Here is a 27,218-nt window from a genome sequence, read left to right on the forward strand (position 1 = left end):
ACATGGCCAGAATTTGTTTATTAAGTGTGTTCTCATAATTTGTTGAATTACAACGATGTAGGCAGGTTTGATTTGGACCTTCCTTTTGAGTAGATATCTTCCTTTTCTGGTTGGAACAATATTTTCTTTACGACGAAATTTGTTTCTCCTCCATCACATTTGTTCTTCACTTTGGATTTTATTATGTTTTTAAAGGTAAGCGAGTAATTTTATTTTTTTTTCACTCAGTCCATTTAAATATTACACATGATGCGTATGAAGCTGGCAATGATGTGTATTAGAGTTGAACAAGTTAAAATTTCTTCATAAAAAATTCTAAAATGAAGAACTAACTTGCAAAGTAGGAATTAGCACATAATTGATCTACAAATAAATAATCGAGAAATTTAAAATAATGTGAATACAATGATATAGTTGCATGGTGCCCTTTATTTATAGTTATGCTTGGGAGCAAAAAAATTGAAAATAGTCGTAGCATAAGATATACCATTTGAAAATTTTATGAGTTAGCAACTAACAAAAAAAAATGGATTGAAATTTGGACATATATGCACAGAAATATAACCATTTGAATGAGTCATGCCTAGTCCATTCGAGTTCTACATATTCTGTTTTACCTGTTGTTGCTAAATTAGCCTCCATGAGTTTATCGGAGAGTTTTAAAAATTTCAATCCAAACGCAATCTGTATGGTTGTGTTTTCATTTTCAATTTTTGGTGGAAAATGTGTATTTTAAATTTTATTTAGATTTTCATACGAAACGAGAATATATATAGATTAGTTGATGACATTGTATTTTATATTGGATTGTGATGTTATATTAATATATTCTCAATGAGAATAGGTATGAATAAATATATTTTTACTTTAATTATTGTTTCAAAAAACAAAAAACTGGAGTTGGAAATACAAACAATATTAAATTTAAAATAAGTGTTGTATGTTTGATATTGTGTTTTATAAAAATTACTGTTCATTATGAAATCATGTCTCTTATATATATATATATATATTTATATAAGTGTTGTATATATAATTTTGCGTTTTGAAAAATAAAAGTCATTATTCATCGTCAAATCATATCTCATTTATCTATATTTGTAAATTTATTATCAAATCATATCTTATTTATATATATGTGCCAATTTATTATCAAATCATATGTGTTTCCGAGTTAGTGATGTTGCCGGTAAGTTTGGATCTGTTTAAGTGGGTTTCCGTATATGGCTGCTTAAGTGGGCTTTTCTAACTTCCGTTTATGTTGATTTAGCCCAACTACTAGACCAACTTTTGCTGTGAGAAGAGTATAATACATACATGTAATAATCTCCTCTTCCCTTCTCACCCCTCATTAACATTCTCCTCAATGTTCTGACACAAGATTTTTTTATGAAAAATCTCGTGTTCCAACCTTAAGTGTGTGCATGAAAAGACAAAAAAAAAAAAAATATTTCAAAGAACCCATTTGTATATGAAAACAACTGTTTTGTACTTATTATATTTGATACTTTATGTATAATATTTAAATAATTTTAAATTTTAAAATATATTTATTAATTATCTATATACTTAGTGTACAAAATGATCAAAATAATATATATTTTATCAATGTACAATTATACATTTTAACTCATATATCCCAACTTAAAGACCGTATGGGATACACCAAAAATTTTGGAACAACTTCTTACATAGAAGAACGAGTTTGAGCTGTTCATTTGAATTCAATTTAATATCACATGATAATTAGATCCACACTTAAAATTTTTAAATTGGAGCTAATTCTCAATGATTCTTGACATTATTTTGTCTTCCAAACTTAGGTAAAATTAAAATATGTGATTTTGTGTATAGGATCTCTGGCACAAAATCTCTAGAATTGCATGCCAACAAAATGCAAATCTTGTGGAAAGCGTGAAAGGATCCATCTCGTGCTTGGCCCTCCTTTAATTAGCCTCTATGTTGCAGCCCTCAAACATGCAATTATAATATGTTTTCTTTTATTCAGCTACTACTTATGTATCGTATTTGAATGTTATTATACAAATTATCCTTCACCTTTGTTCAAAATATTACAATTGTGTTCTCAAATTCAAATTTCTCATCTGTATTCAATATAGGATGGTGTAAGAGGGACATGGAAAGGGAATATAGCATCTTAATTTCTTAAAAATGATGCCAAATGTTATTGTGTGCATTTGATTTTTGCTGTTCAGCTTAAATATCACAATTTTATTATAAAAAGACATAGTGCTGAAAAACAAAATTAAATTTGGGCTAAAATGTATTTTACCCCCTGTATTTTATTAAAAAAGTTAAAAATTCCTTTGTGTTTTTTAAATAGGCTAAAAATCCCTCTATGCTTTGTGTGCATTCAGGATTTTTTTTTAAAAACTATTTTGACCCTTTTTTTTGGATATTTTTTACTAAAATGCCCTTATGGTATTTATATATTTCACATATACGTTTTTTTTACTTATTTTGAGTGATTTTTTTGTATTTTCATCTATCGAAAAAATAAAATATATTTACTTAAAAATATAAAAAATTATATATATATTTTTTAATTTAAATAATTTAAATTGAAATATTATATTATATTATATTTAATTTAATTAGTATTAAATATTAAATTACTTTATATTTAAATTTAAATAATTTTGTAATTTCTAAAATTGAAATTTAAAAACTATAATTGTTAAATCCAAAATTATTTTTTATTAATTAAAATAAATATTTAAGTACAATAATTATTATAATGATCTAAATTTTAATTAACTAAAAATATATATTTTATTATTATAATTAAATAAAATTTACTTTAATTAACTAAAATATATTTAATTAATATAATTAAAATTAATTAAAAAATTAAAAGAAAAAAAAAACTGGGCGACGGCGACCACTGCCACCCCCACACAATTGTCCTCGCCCTCTTTCTTGATTTGGGCGACCCCGTGTTGCCCAGATTTGCTTTCTTGATCTGGGCAATGTCAAAAAGAGTGGAGGCGAGGGGACGTGGGTGAGGCGATTGGGGAGGGAGGGGTCGGCAACGAGGTGAGGGTGGGGGGCTGGTGTTAATTTTTTTTAAATAATATTTTTTATCAATAAAATTTGAACCCTTAATTTTTTTATAAATTTTAGATCCAACGGCTGTGATATAATCAATATAAATCCAACAATCATTAAAATAAAAAATAATATGTATTAAGGAAGGTATAACAATTATTTTGTAAAAAAAATTAACGCAGTTAGTCAGATTTAACGAATAGGGACAATTGAGCTAAGTTTAAGAAAACACAAGAGAGTTTTAAACTGTTCTTAAAACAAATGAGGTTTTTAGCAGACATTTTAAAATATAGGGACGTTATATACATTTTAGGCATTAAACTTATATATATATATATATCAAATACCGAATAGTAATATAAATATATATATAATTAATACTTAAATAATTAGCAAACATAACTTGTAGAGTATGTTTCACATATGCAATCATGTGCTTCTTGAAAGGCTGCATGGATTCGCAAATATTTTCCTTTGTCCTCATATACACCAATAATCGTATCAATGGAGGCACTTTTGATTAATAATTTTAATGCTTCTCATAGATTTTATTGTGATTCGACCATTAGCTATGCCCAATTTCATATTTTCGAAAAATACTACATTGATACTGTAATATTAATTTTTGTATTGTATTGTATTAATAATATTTATAAATTATTTATTATATACACGTAAAAAAAATAAAGGTAGTTAAGAAAAAAGAATTGGGACGACATGTTATGTTTTGTATTGTAAAGAGGGGCGCAGAGGTTTGAGGGCGACAGGACACAGCAAATCCTTTCATGGGACACCCGATTATGGCTTCTTTGACTTTACTCTAACCCCATCAAATGCCTTCTTACTTCTTACATTATTAACTAACTGAAAAATCATTAGTCCCTTCACCAATGCCCCTCTCCCTTCCTCAATCAAAACCCTTCCCAATTCCCTTTCTTTGTGCTTTTAGTAATTTTACATAGACTTTTTTATGAAATGTCAATATTAAATAAATTTTTAAAAAGATCGTGTTTTGTACTGAATTGTAGTATTAAATTAATATAATTTTTAAAAACTAAAAATGAAAACACATCACATGCTATACAGTTTCTTAATTATTAATGTTTTGTCATATCTTTTATAAATACTTTGGATTTTTAATTATGTTAAAAATTTCAACTTTCTTTACAAATTGTATATCACTTAATTTCCCAAAAAAAAAAGAAAAAGAAAAAGAAAAAGGGTTTTGCAAAGCAGCTGTAAGTCACTTTAAAGCACAATGAATAAATAAAAAAATAAACCTAAACAACATACCATACTTAGAGGCACTTAATTGGTCTCCCACCAACGAAAACAAACTTATCCATTTTGTTGGTATCGGAAAAAGCTGACATTGGGTGAATATAAATTAATTTAAAATGGGGGCACCTTCTAAATCTATTTCATTATTCCACTAATTTTATTTAATTAAGACAAACATATACATACAACTTCATTTATACTTTTATAAAAAAAATCAAAGTATTAATTTTGACAGAATTTTATCAAATTTTTGTGATTCTAAAAACATTTTTTAAAGGCCCAATTTATGAATATTGTATATTTATTTTTAAAATATAAAATATTATTTATTATATATATAAATAACATGTCACGACAATTAATTATATAAATATTTGTAGCTAAAATGAGGATAAGTGTTAGAAGGAACTGAATGCGCGCACATGGTTAGATACCGTTTACCATTAGCCAACCGTCCAAAACAAATACCTAAAATAAGGTATTCTCTAACAACTACCTAATTAATAAGGTATATTCTAGTTACAAGTATAATACTCCACACTACCAACTCCACAATTATATAAAATTGATATAAAAATTTATTATTTTAATTATTATTAATTAATATTCAGCACAATTTTACTTATAATTATAACTTGTCCAAACATTTGTCGTAATTTATAATTATATTACTAATATTTTGACTTTTCCTACTAACCAATAATAAATAATGATTTTAAAATTATTATTAATTAATATTTATTACGATATTTATTTTTACTCATAAAATTATGAACAGACTATATATGATGTGATCGTAGTCATAATCAAGTCACCCCGCCCCATGTGCCTTAGGCCCCCACAAAATCAGGAGAAGAAATTCCCATTCTTCCTCACCACCTCACCCCCTTCTCCAAATTACTATAATTTTATATAGAATGATAAAATAATTAATTTATTTAATTTTTTAAAAGTTTGTATTATTTAATAAATTATTATTATTTTTTATAAATTTTTTAAAAGAATGATAATATTATAAAAAATTATTTATTTATGCACGTGAAAATTACGTACTACAACAATCGGTTCTAATTAAATAAAACTAATTTACTAGAGAAATAAAATAACATCTCATACGAATTGCAAATTAAGCTAAGGCGGCTTGAATTTTAATGTTGACGAATTTTGTCCACACACTCCCTCCCTCCTTCCCTCTATATAATTGCCCCATCCTGCTTCTCTCTCTTCCCTTCTCACTAACTTATTCAATTACAGAGAGAGAAAGATGATAAAGTTGAGGGCGGCAAAGAGGTTCTCAAGATCTAAGCTAGGTGGTAGTGGTGGTGGTGCCGCCGCAGCCCACGGCGGAGGCGGTGACATCAAATGGGAGCTGAGGCCCGGCGGCATGCTTGTCCAGAAAAGAGAAATCAACGACAACGCCGATGAAGTAATGATCACAATTAGAGTGTCAACTGTGTCGCAGAGCCACCATATTTCTGTCCGGCCAACCTCAACATTCGGTAACCCTTCTCATTTTTTTCAGGCCGTATTCCCAAGAAAAAAATATAAATTTTTATAATAATTAATTACCATAAATAAAAATAAGAAATTGTGAAAATGCTAATTAATTGTAATTGCTAAATATAATTGATAGTTGTTTTTGTAAATAAGGTCAAAATATTAGCGATAATTGAAAATAATGAGAAATATTATAATAAATATGAATGAATTAGGATCAAGATTTGAGTTTTTATATTGATTTTGTTGTAATTTAATTTTGTGAATGTTTTATAGGAGAATTAAAGATGGTATTATCAGTATTAACAAATCTGGAGGCAGAAGAGCAAAGAATACTGTTCAAAGGCAAAGAAAGGGAAGACGATGAGCACTTACACATGGTGGGTGTAAGAGACAAAGACAAAGTGCTAATGTTGGAGGATCCGGCAATCAAAGAGAGGAAGCTACTCGGGTTGGCCCGAATACCCGGATCCCCTTATCGTACTATTAGTGTGTAATTAATCAACACTAATTAACTAAACCCTAACCAATCTAACAACATATATATAATTAAGCTTTTATTAATTAGTACTATATCATATATATATATATATATTAAGTGGTGGTGGTGATGATGATTAATTAAAGTGTCTGATCGATCATCATCATCATCATCATCTACTTGGCTTAAGGTGGGGGGACTTTGTTTTTTGTAAGACACCCTTGTCGGGTCGGGCATATATATATATAGTGAAATGTAAGGTGGTGATGCATGTCCGACTCATTTTGGATTAGTTTATTAGGGTATGTTTATGTGTGAAAATTAATGATCTTCATTTCTCTTTATAATTTTCTTTCTTTCTTTTTTATTTTCCGATTTATGCAAAAATTCAAGTATCGTTATTTGAATTATTATTAAATTTTAAAAATTAAATTTGAGCTTTACTAAAGTAATAATAAAAAATGAGCATAAAGAACTTTCGACCATTATGACCTGATTAAAATTCATAATATTATAATAAACTCAATTATTAATAATATCACATAAATATATAAAATGCAACAACCAAATTATTAATCCTAAAAAAATCACAATTAAACCATTTCAATAGTCGAGCAATAAACTTTAAATAAATATTAAATTAAATTAAAATAAAGTGTTACAAATAATTTGGCAATTTAAAAAATTTAAAAAACATATTTCCAACAATAGTTTATTTACATGTGCATGTAAAATGTTAGATAAAAGAATGTAAAGGTGAATGAGAAATAAAAATAAAAAGTTTGTATTAGTTGTGGTTGTAAAGTGGAGTAAAATAATCTGAGTGAAATTTAATTTCAGTGGTTGATTCTACTAGTTGAGAAAGTGATGGATGGCCAGGATGCCTCTTGGCAAGAAACAGATGGGGCCTCAGTTATATTCCCTTGTTGGTGATCACTCCTCCCTTTCCTTTTCCTACAGTTTGGGACCAGATTCCACACTGTTTATGATTTTTTTTTCTGGAATAAAAAAAGATTATTGCAAGTGTCAAAAATACCATAATATAATTAAAAGCATTTACAAATTACATAAAATAAAATAAAATAAAAGGTTGAGCCAATAAAATAAAACTTAGATATTGCATAATATTGGGCCTCAATCTAGTAGCTGACTAGATAGTCTAGTTTTGGATCATACATCAAATTTGGTAAGAAAAGGAAACATGGCTATTTGTAATAGTTTTTATTTTTTTATTGAAAATAAGTTATAAATAAAAAATATAAGTTACACGACAGTAAAAATTAAGAGCGTTTGAAATAAAATTTTAAAACTAAAGAATTGAAGTTGGCATCTTGTGAGAAAAAAGTTCATATGTATAGTTTATCAATAAAGTTGGTTTTGAACTGATAAGTTGATAAGTAGTTATTTGAAGGCCTATAAAGATAAGGTGAGGAGTAGTGCAATTAACGTATTAACTCAACAAAATAAATAAAGCTTTAATACAATTAATTTTGATTTCCAGTTGATCTACAATTCTTCCATACTTGGAAGCTAATACAATCCTCTTATAACTATCTACACTCTACACTGCCTTTACAAAGGAAGGAGGGCAGAGAACGAAAGGAAATAATCGTCATCTGCCACAATATAGTATAACTAAAAAATTAACTTCTCTTCACAAATCGACCCTGCAAAAATTTACATAATTTTTTAGTCGGAGCAGAGTGATCAATTACATAACAAATGTAATGTTACTAGTCCAATCTAATACGAATTTTGGACCATGGTGGAGAAAAAAGGCGTATGTACCTTGAGACGAGGGCGTTTATCAGCATTAAGCTTTCGGACTTGATAACGTATTTTTCTGGAGAAGAGTCTGTTCTGCCGCTTCTCCTTGTACCTCAACACACTCGCTTCTCTCTGCTTCAATGTCGTCGACCTTATTTCCTCTCCATCTTTCACTCTCATTTCGGAGTTTCCGACATCTCCCACCATTTCTGGAACTGCCCACAAGCCCAACGCATTACATCCCCCCCACCTCACTCCCTGCACCCGAAACGAATATACACGCATAATGACACTAGATTGCACAAGTAGTCAAAGGCACAAACAACCTCTTATACATGTTCAAAATTCTTTCTCATACTCAGACTGCCCACTTTTCAATACATAATTACATATTAATCACATGATAAACGTATAACTACATATTTTTTGACAAGTACATACGTAATCTCTTTCGTACATAGTTGTGTGCTATTTGTGTAAACCGTAGTTGTAATGAAAAGAAAGAAAATTGAAAATCCTCCCTCCAAATATCACCCTTATGACTACATAAGATTGATTTATATTGGTTACTGGTTGAGTATATTGATTTATATACATAAGATTTCACACTTGGAGTTATAGAAATATATTGAATTGGGTAGAGATGATACTGGAACCAAACTGAACGTATATGAGTAACCACTGCAAAAGGCTAAGGCCAAGGCTCCAATAATCCACCATCCAATTTAAGACTTAAATATGTTTTTGGTCCGGTAATTATGATAATTTGATATTTTTATCTTTTACTTTTTTATGATCGCAAATTAATGTTGTAATTTTTTTATATTTGGCGATTTGGTCTTTTTGGTGTCGGATTTTGTAAAGGTTTTCGAAATAAATCATGTACACCTAATGATTTTGGTATTTTTATCCTTTGTCATTTTAGGGAATCCTGTAACTTTTTGATACTTCGCAATCTTGGTCCTTTCAATGCCTGATTTTGCAAAAATTATTGGAACGAGTCATGTGCCACTTCATTCTTTTTTAATTTTTTTCATCCATGTTGGCAAAAATAAATCAATAAGAACCAAAGCCCCAATTTAAATGAACCACCTGAGGTGCACATGATTTATTTCGACGACGTTTTCAAAATATGGCACTAAAAGGATCAAAATTGCGAAATGTCAAAAAGTTTCAAGACTCTTTTGCAATCCTAAAAAGAAAAGAATAAAGAATAATTACACTCCCCTCCCCTGAAATTTGGTGTAATTACATGTAGATTCTCTGTGGTTTTGAAAAATTACATCTAGCATCCCTGATGTTTGATTTAATCTAATAAATAAGTCATTCTGTTAGTTAAAATTCACTAAATTTGCCGATATTAACAAAAAATACTTAATAAAAATTGATAGTTACCCTCAATTGACTCATTACTGACACATTGTAGGTAAAATAATTTTTTCCTGACTAAATTATCTTTATAACAGTGAAAATATACCTACTCAAGTCATTATCGCGTGAAGACGTATGAGGGCAATTTGATTATAAAAAGACTTGTTTAACCCATTATAAGCTAGTGTTATCAATTGGGGGTACATATATCAGTAAATTTCGACTAACTTAGGGACTTATTTGTTAAACATAAGTAAATCTCAGGGGTACTAGAAAATTTATGTGTAATTACACCAAACCTCAAGAAAAAAGAATGTAATTATCCCAAAGAATAAAAATATCAAAGTATCAAAATTATAAAATTAAAAAATATATTTAAGCCTCCAATTTGATGCCAACCTTTAATATTCATCTTCAATTTCCTATCGTCAGATCTACATTATGTGATTAATTATTCTATCTGAATTTTATACAAATTATATGGTAGATATAATTTAATTGGTTCAACTCTAACAAAACTTAACTGCATTAGAATTTTCCCTATTCCATTCGGTATTCGATATTTAAGTGTGTGATTATATTTATTACGTAATTGATTATTCTCTTTTAAATGTACATAAATGGCTTTTTTTACAAAGCATTAACAAACACTCTTGAAAAAATACACTAAAATTGTTAGTTCTAGTATATATAATTTTGTAAACAATGGCAATAAGCACGTGGGAGATTAAGAATAATTAATTAATTAATCAAGACATGCCAAACACATTATTAATATTATAATAAGTTAAAGAAAAAGTAGGACTACTTCAATTGTATGATGCAGACAAAGAGCCAAGATCTTACGTAAATGTTGTTGAAAGCCTCCTCGTGCGAAAGAAAATCGTGATTCATGTCGGGGACGATCTGTGAACTCTCTGCTTCAACATAAAGCGGGCCTTTGTTAGACCACGCGTTCATGATCTCCTCGTAATCCAGCTTCAACCACAGCCCTTGCGTCCCCGCCGGGTGTAGATCCGCCGCGGCGGAGCTGCTCACTTCCTCCTCCTTCACCTTCCTTTTAACCACCTCTGAGTAACTCACCCACTTCTCCTCGCCGGAGTCCCGTTCTCGATTCCTCAGCGCCATTCGTACGAGCGCAGCGCGATCCTCACTGTAGGCGTAAGTTAGAGAGGCTGACGACGGCGACAGATCTTCGAGCCTGAAACCAGTGCAAAATAATCTATTAGCTTATTCTATCTTTGAAATTTTTCTTCTGATCTCGGATCAGTAAAGCCCTCGATTTATTAAAAATGTTTGTTTGGTGGTCAATATAATTCACCTCGTCGTTACCTGGAACTATTGTTGTCGGTGTGGGAGGAATTGGAGTCTGCGACAGTGGATGTGTCGAGAAGGCCAGTGAGGGTATTGGGGCCGCCGTCGGCGGCGGAGAAGAAAAAGGCGACGTTCTCGTGATCGTGGCTTTCTCTGTCTTCTACATGATTTTCCGATTGGAATAAGTTGACGTAGTGGGGGTCGTAATCATCAGCGGCGTTGGGGCACTTTTCACTCAGGCGTTTGACCTCGTTAGTCTCAGTGGCAGGAAACTGACGGCGGAGACTGAGGAACTTGGGTTTCTTGGGGGATTTGCGAGGTCTGGGCCGCCGTTTCCTGTTCATTGAGGGCGCCGTTTGGAGAGTAGTGAGATCAAAAATGCGAAAAGGGCAACCTTTTCTGAGGTGGGGATGGGGGTTGAGTATTTTCTTTTCATTGCATTGTCATATGTCCGTCCGAAGAAGATGATCAGCTGAGGCGTAGCTATCTCCCGCCACGTGGGGCGATGCTATTGGATGGAGTTGAAGATAGGTTTCTGCTTTATGGATTTCGCGGAGGGGGATTCGGATTGGGATTGGATGTTTCCGTGCAACTCTTCATGGGGGGTTTTCATTCCATGCGGCGCGTCCTTATTTGGTCTGATGTTCTTCCGCACCTATATTACAATCAATCACTTGTAATATTACCGCACTCATAATTTCTTGTTTAGGGATAAATACACTTTCCCCCCCAAACTATTTCTAAATTAACATTCAACCTCTAAGTGTTGCACTTATCCCTTACAAACAAAATTTTTGGACATTTATGGTACATGAGTGTTTCTTTTTCTTCATATTTTGTTCTTAAATTCATTTAATTTTTCAATTAAAAAGATGCATTTTGATTACAACAACCTAATATATAATTAATAAATTAAATAATTCATATGTTATGGACTAAAAGCTAAATAATGAATGGGTGCCATAAATGCACAAAATTTCATGCATGAAGTTATATTAATTTGATAATAAAATTAAATTATTAATTATTTAATTTTTTTTGAAAGATATAACAAAACATATTTATTCATTTTTTTCATAAAAGTGTTAATATTTTATTAAGCACATTGTCAATTCCTCTTTGAAAGCATATATGAGCTCTGATGTTATATTTATTATGTATATATTAATTTATTACTTTACTTTTTTAAATTCTTCCTATATCAATATCTATATATTCATGAAGAATATTTTTTTTTCAGCTTGAAAATAATTTAGTGCTAATTTTAAAATATAAAAAAAATCCAAAAAACTTGTTGATCCACCATCGTTGGCCACGTTCACCGCCACACCACCTTCATTTGCCATTGCTAGCCACTGCACCACCACCTTCCTTCTCCAAAACCCAGTAAAGGTCTTCTTCTTCTTTCGCCATTGCCATTAGTTGCACGAGACCTAAATCTACTGATATTGTCAGATCAAAATCAAGAAGATCTTTGGACAAGATGAAGATGACCCAAACTCCCATTAGTAGATGAAGATGCAAATTGCAACAGGGGGACAGAGTGCAAAGGCTCTCATACATTAGGAGGGGCCCCTTTTTCTTTATGGATCATTTAAATGGAGTAAATATTATATTTATTAATTCAGAGGTAAATACAACTTTAAAAATACTTGAGGGATCAAAGTGTATTTAACCCATTTTTTATGGGTCAAAACAGGACAGACGTGATGGTTTTTACTTGTCTTTTAATGCCTCTAAATCCACTCATGCCCTAAGCTAATATGCATTTCTGTCTTGTTATTTTATTTTTTAATTTTAATTTTCCTCCTACCAAGCAAATTACCAGGCCGTCGATGATCACAAGACCACTGTTCAATTATTGATAATCAATTAAAAGACAATATTTTATTTTTATATTAGTCGTCATAAATGTACATATACATTATAATTACTTCCAACCCCTTCAGAATACGGGGGAAAAAGGGAAAGCAAATTTTTTTATATAATTACGAGATTTTATTTTATATATGTATGATGTCAGCATAAGATAACTATTTGATGACATGATTTAAATTTTTGTTATTTAGTGTATTTCATAAAATTGAATTGTGTTGTCTGGACTCTAAGATGGGCCACTCCCGACGAAGGTGTCGGATTTTACGGCCTGCATAAATTTTCTCCGTCCAAAAATTGTCCTTCCTCACTTTTTGACTCTAACTAAGTTACTTTAAATTGGACAACATACGATACGAAAAACACAAATAATTTCATGTTTTAGTTGCTTATCAGATTAAATACACTTAAATTGCTTTCTTCTATCTCAACCCCCAACACTAATTTAAGCAACGGAATGTTTTAAATGAAAATCTTCCAACATGTCTAACGATCTGTTATTTTCTCAGATTTCAAATAATATTTTGAAAACATTCAAAATGACTGAGGATCTCGTTTCGGATCACACTTAGCGTATAATTACTTTACATTGGATGTTAGGGCTAAAATTTTCCAACTGTTAGCGATGACAATAATTCTACAAAGTAGAAAGAAATGACCACAAACTTGTTTTCTTTAATGATGAGTCCCACTTGAAAGTCAAAAGGGGCTTCCGCAGTTAGTGCAGTTGACTATGCAGCTATTTCCTCCAATTTCTTGACATATACAGCACCAATCACCATAAAATACTACCCTTTACATTCTTTTATACTTCAATACTATATAAAAAAATATGTTTGGATAAAACTAACTTAACTAAAAACTGATTAATAAGTGATGCGAATCCCATGAACTGAAACCTAACGTTTGAAAAACCACATGAATTAAGGTGAGTGAATGTGAACTCTTAGGGGGTTTAATCAGCACAAGTTAAATCACGCCATTTATCACGCTTCTCTCCCTTTATAATCCTACTTACCATAACCTTAACTCCCTACATCTAACCAATCCACATCCTTACCAGATCATTAGCTAGTAAAAATGATCTCTTCGCCCTTTCTACTCGTGCTATTACTATTCTTGCTCAATCTTGGAACTCCAATCCTCGCCTCATCCTCCTCCCTTCAAGACCCAGACATCGTGGTCCAAGATGTACATAAGTAAGTTCATCATTTCACACTATGTTTAATTAATTATACATTTTTGTATTTTATTAGTTCTATAGTATGTATTTTCTTAATTATTGACCGACACATGTATGTTTTTGGCTATTTTTATTTTAAAATCATGAAATTAGAAAAAGGTGAAGGACCGATTTATAAACTTAACAAATTGTAAGACAGGAAATACAATTGAATCTATTTAATTATTCTCACAAATTCAAAAAATATTTTTTTTTGGTTCAAATTAAGTAATGGGTTCCTTTTTTTTTTTTTTTTTTTAATTTTCTAAAAAAATACATGAACAGGAGCATCAATGCATCGCGAAGAAACTTAGGTTACCTCTCCTGCGCAACCGGCAACCCTATCGACGATTGCTGGCGGTGCGACCCCAACTGGGAGCAGAACCGTCAGCGCTTGGCGGACTGCGCCATCGGTTTCGGCAAAAATGCCATGGGCGGGAAAGGCGGTCGCATCTACGTCGTCACCGACTCCGGCGATGACGACCCAGTCAACCCACGGCCCGGCACCCTCCGCCACGCCGTGATTCAAGACGGGCCACTGTGGATAATCTTCAGGAGAGACATGGTCATTCGGCTCAACCAAGAGCTCGTCATGAACTCACACAAGACCATCGACGGCCGCGGAGCCAGCGTCCACATCGCCGGCGGAGCGTGCATCACCATCCACCACGTGACTAATGTAATTATCCATGGCATTCACATACACGACTGCGTGAAAGCGGGGAACGGGATCATCAGGGACTCGCCGGAGCACAAAGGGTGGTGGGAGGTGTCGGACGGCGACGGCATTTCGATCTTCGGCGGTAGGGATATCTGGGTGGATCATTGTTCTCTGTCGAATTGCAATGATGGGTTGATAGATGCGATTCATGGGTCTACTGCAATTACAATTTCGAACAATTATTTCACTCATCATGATAAGGTGATGCTGTTAGGGCACAGTGATGAGTATACGCAGGACAAGAACATGCAGGTCACTATTGCTTTTAATCATTTTGGAGAAGGCTTAGTTCAAAGGATGCCTAGGTATGTTTTTCCTATTTTTCTCTTTAATTAATTAATTAATGCATTTAATTTCCACCCTTATTTAGGTATTATTATATAAAAATCCTACAGTTTGAATATATTCTGAAAAATTTTACAATTTTGAGAAATTATATATATATATGTATATCGACACCTCTTACGACTAATTTGCATTAGAATTTTCCTCCTTGACCGTTTGATTTTTACGAGATTACTGTATATATATATATATGCAAATATTTTTTAAAATTGTAGAATTTGTTTTAGTTGCAAAATGCTAAATCAGGAGGTGTAAATGTTATTACTCTACTTATTTATTTATTATATGCATGGTTATCAGAATATTTAATTTATTTTTTTTGGTAAAAGGTAGATTTCATAAATTAAAATTACTGTAATATCATTGTGGTTGCCCTGCCATGCTATCTTCTATATTCTAAAGACAGAAATTGTTTGTAGTGAAGTAGGATTACAGTGAAAAAGTAATTTGATCAGTCTAATTTGTTCAACAACTATATTAGTTATTGGCTGTAGATTCCTGAACGCATTCCGAAAGATATTTCGATTTGGTTGTGTCCAAATTCTAGCTATTTATTTTTGGTTTTGTTAATTTTCACTGGGAAATGTGGAACAGGTGCAGGCATGGGTATTTTCATGTGGTGAACAACGATTATACTCACTGGGAAATGTATGCAATTGGTGGGAGTGCTTCTCCAACTATCTACAGCCAAGGGAATAGGTTTCTTGCACCCAATGACAGAGACAGGAAACAAGTACCTACTCTTACATTCATTAAATATGAAAATATCAGACCCAATATTGACACATGCAGTTTGATATTTCCAGGTGACGAAGCACGAGGACGCACCGGAAAGTGAGTGGAGGCACTGGAACTGGAGGTCGGAGGGGGACCTGATGTTGAACGGCGCATATTTCCTGCAGTCGGGGACTGGGGCGGGGGCTACATACGCAAGGGCATCAAGTCTAAGCGCCCGCCCCTCTTCTCTGGTGGCCTCCATCACCACCGCTGCTGGTGCACTTAATTGCAAGAGGGGAGCCCGTTGCTAGCTTCACTTCCTACCTCCACTTAATCAACTACTTAATGCAAAATACAATGATTTACCAAACCATTTTTCCCTCAGAATTTTGGCATTAGCTAAATCCGCCGGTTTGCTGAAATATATAGTATATTAAGCCTTGTGTACTTGACTTATCAAAATCTAAATTTGGATCTTTTGTTGCCAAATAATATTGTTCTGAATATGAATTATTTTTTCGAAAAAATAAAAAACCGAGATGCAATACTATTTCGTTTGAAATTAATAAAAATTATGCGTAGTTGATTCTTTGATTAATTCAGGTGGGGCGGTACATAGTTCAAACTCAAAAAGGGGACCGGTATAAATTGACTTTCATGAAAGTGGAAATTATGAGTATATCTTTGTCAATTTCTCCTCAGAATTTAAAGTTAAAGCATCAAGCGGGCATGATACGCACAATTTGCATAATTTTGGGACACTATTCTTAACGTCAACTTCACCTTGATTATCGGATACCAGAATTTCTATTCAAATTACAATTCATCAAACTCTATAATACACGTATATTGTAAAAAATTATTCAATGCAGTGTCGAACACATATCGGATACCAACATGTATTGGACATGCGGATCGCGTGTTTGAAAATTAAAAGGATAAAAAAGACACGCTTGTCCGACACGTTTTGAATTTTTTTTATAATTTCAAAAAAAATTGGACTATTTTATTTTTTAAAAAAAAGAATGTTAAGTAACACGCTTATCTCAACTAAATGTTTTGAGAAGAAATTACTAAAAATTTGAGAGATGGACATCATGGTTTAATTAATTTGAATATTAAATATTTTTTATTGCATACATTTTAAAATAAACTAATTATGTATATTTTTGAAGTCACATTTGGTTAAAAATATAAATATAGGACATGCCTATTTTATATTCTATCTTGATATTGTTCATATTGCATATGTTAATTTTATGATAAATTAAGAATATATATAATAAAAATATATATATTATATAGTTGCGTCAGTGCCATATCGTGTCCTAATTTTTCTGCATTTTTCATGTCGTCGATCAAAATCAAATTAATTATAGAACAAATGTAATATACTTGTCATATAATTGATTATTTTTTTTAACTGTACACCAATTATATAATAAGTATATTGTTTTTGTTATATAATTGATTCGAATCAACCAAATATGGTTTGAGTTAGAATTTTCTATAAAATATTGATAAATAAAAAGAATTATAATTTTGATCTCGTAATTATATCTAATGCCCTGAAAATTGAAGGCTTGCATGGAAGCCCGTACAATCAAAAACACGAAAATTGTTCTTCAATTTTTTTTTTTTAATTTCGCGATTATACTACTATTTTGATATTTTAGTCCTATAATTATTTAGAATTGTAAAATCGCCCTCTACTATTTTTGATTATGCGATTTCAAAATAAATTTAATCAAAAATTGAGTGGCATGGTATATGTGGCGGTGAAATTGAAAAAACACAGTTCATTGGCAGAATTATATCCACGTGGCAAGTGTCCAATGTACAAAAAAAAAAAGAAAAAAGAAAAAAAGGTGATGTTTATTAGTAGCCACCTCATAGCTGCCTATCAGTTCAATAAAAATCAGCTAATAAAATGTGTTTTTCTAATTATTAATTGACACATAATTAGCACGTGTTATTTTTTTGATCGACTTTGAAATTCTAGTCAATTTTATCTTAAAATCACAAAATTAAAAAAGATGAATAATTATTTGACAGATCCTAAGTGTCAAATAACTGTAATTACTGGACGAGAAATATTAAAGATTTTATATATATAGTGTAGATATAAATGAATATTTCAGGCTTGAAGGACCGGGACAAAACATCCTAGATCAAAATGTTGAAGTGAATGTCATACCCAACACTCTTCGTAATTGTATAAATCAGAATGAGAGAATCCACCTCTGATCATGAAATGCCTTCATTAAGATTTTTCTAACACGAAAGAGAGTATTTAACAACACATTGTTACAAGAATTAGAAGCGAATAGGAAAAAAAAATTAAGAACAAATGAACAATCTAACGAATTCTTAAAAGAAAAAGAATCCGGCGGCAGCAGCGGCGCCGACGACCGCCGATAATTTCAAGGAGGCGGGAGCCGATGCTGCTTCAGGGCCGGCGCCAGGGGATGAGGCAGCTGCTTCAGGGCTGGTAGCAGGTGCGGGAGAACCAGATGATTGAGCGCTGGCGGGACCGCTAGCAGGGCCGGCGGCCTGTGTGGGAGACGAGGCGGGGGATGCTTCTGGGGTTGCAGCACTGGACTCAGATGGAGCAGCCGCCGGTGATGATGAAGGAGAGCCACTTGGTGACTGGGCAGAAACCACCACGGCGAAGGTGGCGATGAAGATGAGGGCTAGAGCAACCACTTGTCGTGCCATTTTATTCCTTTATTTGATTGATTCTTGTCAAGATTTGCAGTAGTTCTCAATTTGGTTCAAGAGAAATACTGCACAATGAAAGAATGAGGAAGAATGAAGGGTGGGGTGGAGTTTTATAGTGTAGACAGCAACATCAAATTCGGGCAATACTAGGCTCACCTTTGAACAGGATGCCCTATTTTAACGGTCAACGTCCAGAATTTGTGATGATTAACTAACATAATTCCTCATTGTACACAAAGTCTCTCATTGCTTGATAACCTCACGTGTAAGGACGATGTAATAACTTTTTTCAACACAATGAATCATCAATACAAATTTTATTTTAATTAAAAAAAATCGATAACAATGGATGTATAGACACAAAACACATGAAAAATGGTATTAACCAAAAATTTTTGACATAAATTTATAAATCAATATAAGTCAAAGTTTGAATTTCTTGTAATGCCGTTGGGCTTAACAAATGCCCTTGTTACATTTTGTAATTTTTGAAATGATGTATTGTATGACTTTTAGGATGTTTGCTTGGATGACATTGTGATCTACTTCAACATATGTTAAAAGAGTATTTGTGACATTTGCGGGTCGTATTTTAGAAGTCGTGGGATTATGAGTTCTATGCGAAGAAGGAAAAATATAAATTACGTCTTGACATTCCTTAGACACGCGATTAGCCAAGGAAACATTCAGATGGACTGAAAGAAGGTGCAGACTGTCGTTAAGTGGTAGATTCCATCCAAAGTTCAAATTAAGATAATTTTTGTGACTTAAAAAATTATTACAAACGCCTCGTATTAAGGGTTATTGAAATTTTATAAATCTCTAAACAGATGTGTAGAAGGATTTGAAGTGGGAGCGGGCCATTGCCTTTCAAGATGTTTTTGAGTGGTTGAAATTTTCTCGACACATTAATAGATTATTTTAAAAGAATGTAATCAATTTTAAATTGTTAGGTTTAACAACTTGTAGTTCATCAAAAAAATAAATAAATTATTTACTATTAAAAATGACTATTCTTCAACACAATATAGAATTTTATTTTATTTCAAATACTTTGGATTTTTTTTGATTATGTAATACTCAATTTATCCATTGTTTTAGAGTCCAGAAGAAATGTCCTGTCTCAGTTGACCTCAAAGTCCAACCTTAATTAAGGTATCAACAAGGTCAGGATGTACAAGTCCCAATAGGCCGAAGACCACCAATTATATCTCACAAAACTAGACTTCCCAAAGAATTCTATCCAAATTTATTCAACACTCTCCCTGTTTCTTTCGGCGGATCCTATAAATAGTGTAGGTTGATATAACTTAACATTTTGACTCTTCACACAAATTTTCACTTATTTTCAGCTAATTTGTGTCATTACTTTGTAAAACTTAACATTTTTATTGCATTCCATCCATCATTCACACGATTTGTCACCAAACCTACATTGATTTCACGTATATCATAATTCATAAATGTTCTAACTTTAATTCACATTAAGAGAGTTACTAATCTAAGTATTGGTTAGAGTTATTTTGCAGGTTAGTATCTCCTAAGAATCATAAAATCATTAGTAAGTTCTTCGATCTTATATGGTGCTATTGAACACTGATCAGTATCATTGGCGTCGTCTGTAGGAACATTAAGTTGAGATATGAGAATGACCAATTTTGATAACGGAGAGATAATGGTTCACTTGAAGGAACACCCCTGATCACTTATGATAAACTCCTTTGTTGATATGTAGTTTCGTTCCTGTCCCTCCATTTTTCACCCTCTTCTCCAAGAGTTTCATAGGTATTTATCTAATGCAAGTCATATATATATATATATATATATATATATATATATATATATACACACACACACAACATTCCCTATATTTTATTTCACTCAGTTGCATGTAAGTGTAATGCAAGTTTCTCTCTGTAATAGGCCTTTTAGGAGCTTTTCAAAGGCTTAAAGAGTTATAAGCAACTATTAGAACTCAATACAAACTCGAACCAGGATCAAAATACAAGGGATAGGAGCGAGGTCAGATTTGCTTTGTTTCGCCTAGAGGAGGGAGATTGAAACAACTTTGAAAATCATAAATAAACTACGGAGTTCCCATAAGTGGAAACTTTGAAAAGCGTCAAGGTATTGTAGGGAGCTAAATAGAGGTAGATCGGCAAAGAATAAGTGACTGACCTCCTTGTCAGGGCGCAAGGACAAAACTAGCACGCTAGCTAGCTAGCAAAAGGATGGAAGTACCTTACCAATTGAGTCCTAGTACGTCGGCTCCCAAGTAAGCACAAAAAGCGTGAGAAGAACTCACATAATTCAGGCATATATATATTTTATTTCAATCAATTGTATGTTGTAAAAAAAATTATATTTTAATAAGAATTGTGATATAAATATATACATCTGTATATGTATTATATTTTTATTGTTTGTGATACATCATCTCACATGGATAGAACTGATAAGATAAATTTTTATAAATTTTGGTGAATAGGAACTCAAGTGTATCAATTAGATCTCCCTTTTTTATGAGTTGTTCATAATCAACTTTTAGGATGAACTCAGTGAGTTTGAAGGCAATTCTTGCATCAAACTGGCTAGGAAGCCCGAGGCATGACAAATCAGAGCTGATGACTAAGCAAAATCCAAAACTTAGTGCTATGCGTGACAAAATGATCCACATATAGGAGCCACCTCTTGAACGTGCAAGACAATGTGCTATAGGCGCGGAAACCACCTGTTGAGTAATCATGGGCTATGTCTCGCAGCGACAAGTAAGTCGCATTCTAAAGGAGGGGTGATTGTAATACCCCGTCCCATGTGGATTAGGAGCAAAATACTTTTTTAGTCCCATAAAATAAGGGCATCATTTGTTTTGGTACCACAACTATGACAGATGACAGTTTTAGTCCTATAAAATTCAAAACCACCCCTTTTTAGTCCCAAAACCACAAGGGTTATGACTTTTTGGGACTAAAGGAATGTAATTTTAAGTTTTATAAAAAAAAGCACTTATCGTAGTTGTAGTACCAAAACAAATTTTGCCTTTATTTTGTGGAACTAAAAAAATATTTAGCCCCGTGACTTAGGAATTGATGAGATATGCAACATATAGTATATGGTCAAAAAACTCAAATCTATCAATTAAATATCTATTTTTGGCCAGTTATTTATATTCAAATTTCATGATACACTAGTTGAGTTTAAAGACAATTTTTACATTTAACTAATTTGTAGCTTAAAGTAGTTTAAGCTTGCCTATACTTTTTCAATTTAGGGCAATAAACTTGACTTAAACTTTTCTTAATTTATAGCCTACATTTCTTCAATTTTAATTATGTTTTTCCAATGTGGGAAAGGAACTAACTTCTAAGGGTTTTTTTTCCGTTCTTCAATATACTCATTTCTCATTTTGGGGTTTAATATTTTTTTTTTAAAAAAAAAGTTATATAGAGGCATCAGTTGCTACCTCTATTTAATTATTAGAAAAGGGAAGCAACAAAGCATTCCAATTTTAAGAATTTGTGGGATTTTAAATTTTAATTCTTGTTAGTTGAAACTTTGATTTAATTTACTTCTTTTAAGAGGTTTGTTTATTTTTTATTGTTAATTGTTATAGATTTTTATTTATTTATAAATTGTACTACTTTATAAATTTTATTTACGTAATCTATTTTTATATATAATGCATTGAAATGTCCAAATATATATATATATATATATATATAAAATATATTTTAAGTCAATCAATTTTTTCTAATTTAATCCAACCTATCGAATTAGTGACTTAATTGAGAGAGTACCAAACATTGCATGTCACAAAAAATCGAATAGGAACAAAAAATTAAGAACAAATGAACGACCTAACGAATTCTTAAAAGAAAAAGAATCCGGCGGCAGCTGCGGCGCCGACGGTTGCGGAGAATTTCAAGGATGCGGCACCGCTCGGTGCGTCAGCGGCGGTCTCGCTTGGGCTGGGTGAGGTGGCGGAGGGAGCAGGTGTAGTGGCGGGGGCGCTGGCATCAGTGCTAGCGGGTGCAGATGAGGGCTTTCAGGGCTGGTGGCAGGTGCGGGAGAGCCAGATGATTGAGCGCTGGCGGGACCGCTAGCAGGGCCGGCGGCCTGTGTGGGGGACGATGCGGGTGATGCATCTGGGGTGGCAGCACTGGACTTAGATGGAGCAGCCGCCGGTGATGATGAAGGAGAGCCACTTGGTGACTGGGCAGAAACCACCGCGGCGAAGGCGGCGATGAAGATGAGGGCTAGAGCAACCACTTGTCGTGCCATTTTATTAGTTTATTTGGTTGATTCTTGTCAAGAATGCAGTAGTTCTCAATTTGGTTCAAGAGAAATACTGCACAATGAAAGAATGAGGAAGAATGAAGGGTGGGGTGTGGTTTTATAGTGTAGACAGCAACATAAAATTCGGGGAATACTAGGCTGACCTTTGAACAACATGCCCTATTTTAACGGTCAACGTCCAAACTTTGTGATGATTAACTAACATAAAGACTAAAATATAAATATATTGTCATTGTTTATTAATTTTAATGTTAATTTAACAAAAAGTTCATTTATTGCCCTGGTTAGATTTTCATTCAATTTTTATAATGAATCTATTAAAATGGTCTTTTTTGAATTATAAAATATAATTTATATATATTTTTAAAATTTTCTAAGATGTGTTTATGGACTGGTATGCCCTATGAATTTTTTATGTTGTCTACCATCATTTTTTTTGATATATTTTAAATAATTTTTTAATACCAATTAGTAAAGGTAGACATTTTTTCATTTTTTTTGGATTAAGAATCATAATATGTATATTTTTAAAATATTATTAATGCCCTATGATCATTTATTTACCTACACTCAATTTTTTATATTTTTTATAATAATTTTATATAAAAAAAAGAAGCAAGAGCAGAATAATAATGTTCAATTGAACCCCATCTAGGGAACCTAATTATATTTCATTTGAGAAATGTATTTGTAATTTTTTCAAACAATAATAGATTACTCATAGTTATATCAAATTTTGTTGAGGTACGTAGTTTCTTAATAATCACGTGTTATAAAGACCATATTCTTACTGTTTTCAACACAAGAAATTTATAATAGAAATCTTATATTTTCATTGAATAAAAAGCAAAAGTTTACAAAATTTATATTATATCGATATACACACAATATATCGATATTCATAATATTAATTTAATGTCGTAGTGATTTGCATTTCTAAACTTGTATGTTAGATTACAACTAAACAAAATCATCAACGCCATAGATTTTGGTAATACACCATCAAAAAGTGAATCATGTGAATGTTACGATTACGTTAAGCATGTTTCATAAAAGGAAAAAAAAATATAATTTTAATCCTATAATTTATAAGGGATGATATTTTTAGTTCTGTATGAATTTATTTTATAATTTAGTCCTGTAACTTTAAAAATTTGATAGTTTTCATTCTTTTTTGGTCAATTTGGTCAGAAAATTAAATATGATGTGCACATGACTCAATTAAATTGTAATTTTTTTGTCCTATAATTTAAGAAGCATTGACATTTTTAGTCTTATAACTTAGGGCAGTTGGCATTTTGGTTCTGCATGAATTTATTTACAGGATTAAAATTGCAAGTAAATTGCAATTTTCGGTCAAATTGGCCGAAAAATGACTAAAATTGTCAAAAAATTATATAGTTATATGACTAAATTGTGAAAATCAATTTATACAGAACTAAATGTGTCGTCCCTTTATTTATAGGACTAAAATTACAATTTTTCTTCATAAAATGAATAAAGTATTTTGATGATAAAAAGAATAAAAAAGTGGAGAAAGCTTAACATTTTTTGTATTTTTTTTATCTTTAAAGTGGAAATTTCATAAAACCATCAGTAAAGTTCTTGACATCACTTCAATCTAGACTAATGAGATATTTATAATACCATTCTACTTCAGACCTTAGCCAATCACCAAGGTGTGGCCTGCTGACACTCTGCTAGAACCTGCTGGTGATGTATGCGAGTCATTATGTCCATTTGCGCCCAATATCTACCGTCTGTCTGTCGAGAAATCTCGCACATCAAGTGCGTTCTGCATGCACTGCACCGGCTGCTCACGCATACTGTCTACCAATTGTCCTGCACATAGGTGCCCAGCTCTTCCCATGTGCGCACATCCTGTGCATCTGACTATCGTTTGCCACAAAATCCTCCATACATGCCTCAATGTTGCCGAGGCGTTAGCCTACAATGCCCACATAATATCGACAACTGATTAATGACGCCCCATATATATGTGCAAAAGACTTGCACATTCACCCGTCATAATTTTTGGATCGACCAATGTCTAAATTTTTAGTGTTTACCAAATTTGAGAAATTCATTTAAAAATATCGTTAGAATAATTATATCAGCAACGAACCAATAACATTTTAGTGAGTGCAAGCTGACACATCAGTGCACTTTTTTTTTCCTTTTTTTTTTTTTTTCAGTGCACTTATAACTACATGTATGCCACAACAAGAAATATGATTTGTTTATCATAATTAATTAAAATTTATCAAAGTAAAAAATTATAATAAATAATAATTAAATATGACTGAAACATGGCATTGAATTTTCTATTTCAATTTGCATCTTTTGTTTCATTTTGCATATGCAAGCCATGGCTACTTCTATAAAATCTTTCCTTAAATCAAATAGAGGGAATATATATATTTATATTACATAAAATATAAAATATAATATGATTTGAATAAAAAATTCAATTTGGCAAAACAGTTATCAACCATTGTCTCAATAGATGAGGCTAAAAATATTGGTTATAACTAAAAATTAGGATAAATATTTTAACATAACTAAAGCCATGAAAAATATTAATTAACTATAATCAAAATTCTAAAGTTTTATATTAATCTTATTTAATCATAATCAAAGACTCTAATGTAGTGCGTGGTATAATTGGCATAATATAGTGAGGATATCTTTTAAAGATGAAATAATTGCAATTTTAGTCTTATAATTTAAGGGGTGGTATTTTTAGTTTTGTACAAATTGATTTTAGTAATTTAGTCCTATAATTTTATATTTTGATAATTTTAGTCCTTTATCGACCAACTTAGATGGAAATTGCAATTTAATTGCAAATTTAATCCTACAAATAAATTCAAGCAGGACCAAAAATGCCAACTCCCTTAAGGTATAGGACTAAAAATATCTATACCCTCTAAATTAGAGGACTAAAAATGCATTTAATTGGATCATGTGCAAAATCACATGTAATTTTCCAGTTAAATTTGCCGAAAAATAATGAAAATTACCAAATTTTTAAAATTATAGAATTAAATTACAAAAATCAATTCGTGTAGGACCAACACTCCTTATAGGATTAAAATTGCATTCTTCCTTTAAAGATCACATAAAAACATACTGAATGTATAGTTTAGATACACATAAAATTTTAGCTTAAAAGAAAGGGAAAAAATCGTAGATCAAACCATTGAAGTGAATCTCATACCCAAAACTCTCTATGCGTAATTCTATTCTGAATTACAATGAAAGATTCAGAGAAGTCACCTCTAATGAAATGTCTCCAGTAGTTTTCCAGCACGTAAGAGAGTATCTAACAACTCATCATTACAAGAAAGCGAATAGGGAAAAAATTCAAGAACAAATGAACGATCTATGAATTCTTAAAAGAAAAGGACTCCGGCGACAGCTCCGACGCCGATGATAGCGGAGAACTTCAAGGATGCGGCACCGTTCGGTGCGTCAGCGGCGGTCTCGCTTGGGCTGGGTGAGGTGGCGGAGGGAGCAGGTGTAGTGGCGGGGGCGCTGGCATCAGTGCTAGCGGGTGCAGATGAGGGCTCCTCCTGGGGGCCAGCAGGTGCCTCCGATGCTGCTTCAGGGGCGGCGCCAGGCGATGATGCAGCCGCTTCAGGGCTGGTGGCAAGGGCTGGAGAAGCAGCTGACTGAGGGCCGGCAGCCTGTGTGGGAGACGACGCGGGGGATGCTTGTGGGGTGGCAGCACTTGACTCAGATGGAGCAGCCGCCGGTGATGATGAAGGAGAGGTAGTTGGTGATTGGGCACAAACCACCGCGGCGATGAAGATGAGGGCTAGAGCAACCACTTGGCGTGCCATTTTATTCCTTAATTTGTGTTTGTGTCGGTGTGTTAGTTTATTGATTCTTGTGGGGATTTGCAGTACTTCTCAAGTTGCTTCAAGAGAAATACTGCAGAATCAAAGAATGAGGAAGAATGAATGTCGGGGTGGGGTTTTATAGTGCAAACGGCCACGAAAATTCTAACTCACATCCCACCACAACCACTAAACAACATAGCTTCATTACTTTCCGGAGTTTGTTGCGCTCAGTTTTATTGGACAAAAATGCTTCGAGACAATATCGTACTATTCTTGGGTGAGAGGGTGCTGCCTAAGTTTTTTTTTAAAATATTTTATAAGCTACTACATCTTATAAAATATTTTAGGAATTTATAAGATATTCAATCTTATTTTCAGAATAAATTTTTAAAGTGTTTAGATAAAATAAGATGTTAAAATATCTTATAAGATATTAGAGTATTTAGCATAATAAAGTCTTTTATTGGTAAAATAACTTATAAGTTGTGCGTGATACTATTTGAATCGAATAAATTGTTATTTTTTGATATATTTCGCTTTAAAAGGTTAATCCTAGAGAGAGAAAAAGTGTGATTAGACATTTTATTTTGAATATTTTGGAAAAATTTTATTGCATAGATCTTTGAATTATTCATATTTTGAATGTAGGAGTTGTTATGACAAATTTTGATGACAATAGAAGCAAAATGATGCAAT

The 27,218-nt window shown here is 32.3% G+C and overlaps 6 protein-coding genes across 6 annotated transcripts; 2 read left to right on the forward strand and 4 right to left on the reverse strand.

Moving 5' to 3' along the window:
* On the forward strand, positions 5,552–6,592 carry LOC105176294 (BAG family molecular chaperone regulator 1-like). Its single transcript, XM_011099043.2, has 2 exons — positions 5,552–5,849; positions 6,124–6,592. Exons 1-2 carry the CDS (start codon positions 5,615–5,617, stop codon positions 6,342–6,344), a joined length of 456 nt encoding a protein of 151 aa, XP_011097345.1. The 5' UTR covers positions 5,552–5,614; the 3' UTR covers positions 6,345–6,592.
* On the reverse strand, positions 7,793–11,167 carry LOC105176295 (zinc finger protein CONSTANS-LIKE 6). The gene is made up of 4 exons (XM_011099044.2): positions 10,799–11,167; positions 10,313–10,667; positions 8,117–8,353; positions 7,793–7,995 (listed from the first exon to the last, which is right to left on the reverse strand). Exons 1-4 carry the CDS (start codon positions 11,122–11,124, stop codon positions 7,972–7,974), a joined length of 942 nt encoding a protein of 313 aa, XP_011097346.1. The 5' UTR covers positions 11,125–11,167; the 3' UTR covers positions 7,793–7,971.
* On the forward strand, positions 13,597–16,210 carry LOC105176296 (pectate lyase). Its single transcript, XM_011099047.2, has 4 exons — positions 13,597–13,854; positions 14,163–14,903; positions 15,538–15,676; positions 15,750–16,210. Exons 1-4 carry the CDS (start codon positions 13,736–13,738, stop codon positions 15,969–15,971), a joined length of 1,221 nt encoding a protein of 406 aa, XP_011097349.1. The 5' UTR covers positions 13,597–13,735; the 3' UTR covers positions 15,972–16,210.
* On the reverse strand, positions 17,838–18,446 carry LOC105176334 (classical arabinogalactan protein 6-like). Its single transcript, XM_011099101.2, has one exon. The coding sequence runs from the start codon at positions 18,376–18,378 to the stop codon at positions 18,031–18,033; it is 348 nt and encodes a 115-aa protein (XP_011097403.1). The 5' UTR covers positions 18,379–18,446; the 3' UTR covers positions 17,838–18,030.
* On the reverse strand, positions 22,303–22,662 carry LOC110013066 (mucin-1-like). The gene has a single exon (XM_020698657.1). It carries the CDS (start codon positions 22,660–22,662, stop codon positions 22,303–22,305), a length of 360 nt encoding a protein of 119 aa, XP_020554316.1.
* Positions 26,073–26,522, reverse strand: LOC105176297 (classical arabinogalactan protein 4-like). Its single transcript, XM_020698658.1, has one exon. The coding sequence runs from the start codon at positions 26,520–26,522 to the stop codon at positions 26,073–26,075; it is 450 nt and encodes a 149-aa protein (XP_020554317.1).

This window comes from Sesamum indicum, linkage group LG13 (genome assembly GCF_000512975.1).
Source record: "Sesamum indicum cultivar Zhongzhi No. 13 linkage group LG13, S_indicum_v1.0, whole genome shotgun sequence".
Taxonomy (NCBI): domain Eukaryota; kingdom Viridiplantae; phylum Streptophyta; class Magnoliopsida; order Lamiales; family Pedaliaceae; genus Sesamum; species Sesamum indicum.

Coding starts and splice junctions, on each gene's coding strand:
- LOC105176294 (XM_011099043.2), top strand. CDS start 5,615: ATGATAAAGTTGAGGGCGGCAAAGAGGTTCTCAAGATCTAAGCTAGGT. Junction 5,850..6,123: donor CCGGCCAACCTCAACATTCG/GTAACCCTTCTC, acceptor AATGTTTTATAG/GAGAATTAAAGATGGTATTA.
- LOC105176295 (XM_011099044.2), bottom strand. CDS start 11,124: ATGAACAGGAAACGGCGGCCCAGACCTCGCAAATCCCCCAAGAAACCC. Junction 10,668..10,798: donor ACCGACAACAATAGTTCCAG/GTAACGACGAGG, acceptor CACTGGTTTCAG/GCTCGAAGATCTGTCGCCGT. Junction 7,996..8,116: donor ATAAACGCCCTCGTCTCAAG/GTACATACGCCT, acceptor AAATTTTTGCAG/GGTCGATTTGTGAAGAGAAG.
- LOC105176296 (XM_011099047.2), top strand. CDS start 13,736: ATGATCTCTTCGCCCTTTCTACTCGTGCTATTACTATTCTTGCTCAAT. Junction 13,855..14,162: donor GTGGTCCAAGATGTACATAA/GTAAGTTCATCA, acceptor ATACATGAACAG/GAGCATCAATGCATCGCGAA. Junction 14,904..15,537: donor TTAGTTCAAAGGATGCCTAG/GTATGTTTTTCC, acceptor AATGTGGAACAG/GTGCAGGCATGGGTATTTTC.
- LOC105176334 (XM_011099101.2), bottom strand. CDS start 18,378: ATGGCACGACAAGTGGTTGCTCTAGCCCTCATCTTCATCGCCACCTTC.
- LOC110013066 (XM_020698657.1), bottom strand. CDS start 22,662: ATGGCACGACAAGTGGTTGCTCTAGCCCTCATCTTCATCGCCGCCTTC.
- LOC105176297 (XM_020698658.1), bottom strand. CDS start 26,522: ATGGCACGCCAAGTGGTTGCTCTAGCCCTCATCTTCATCGCCGCGGTG.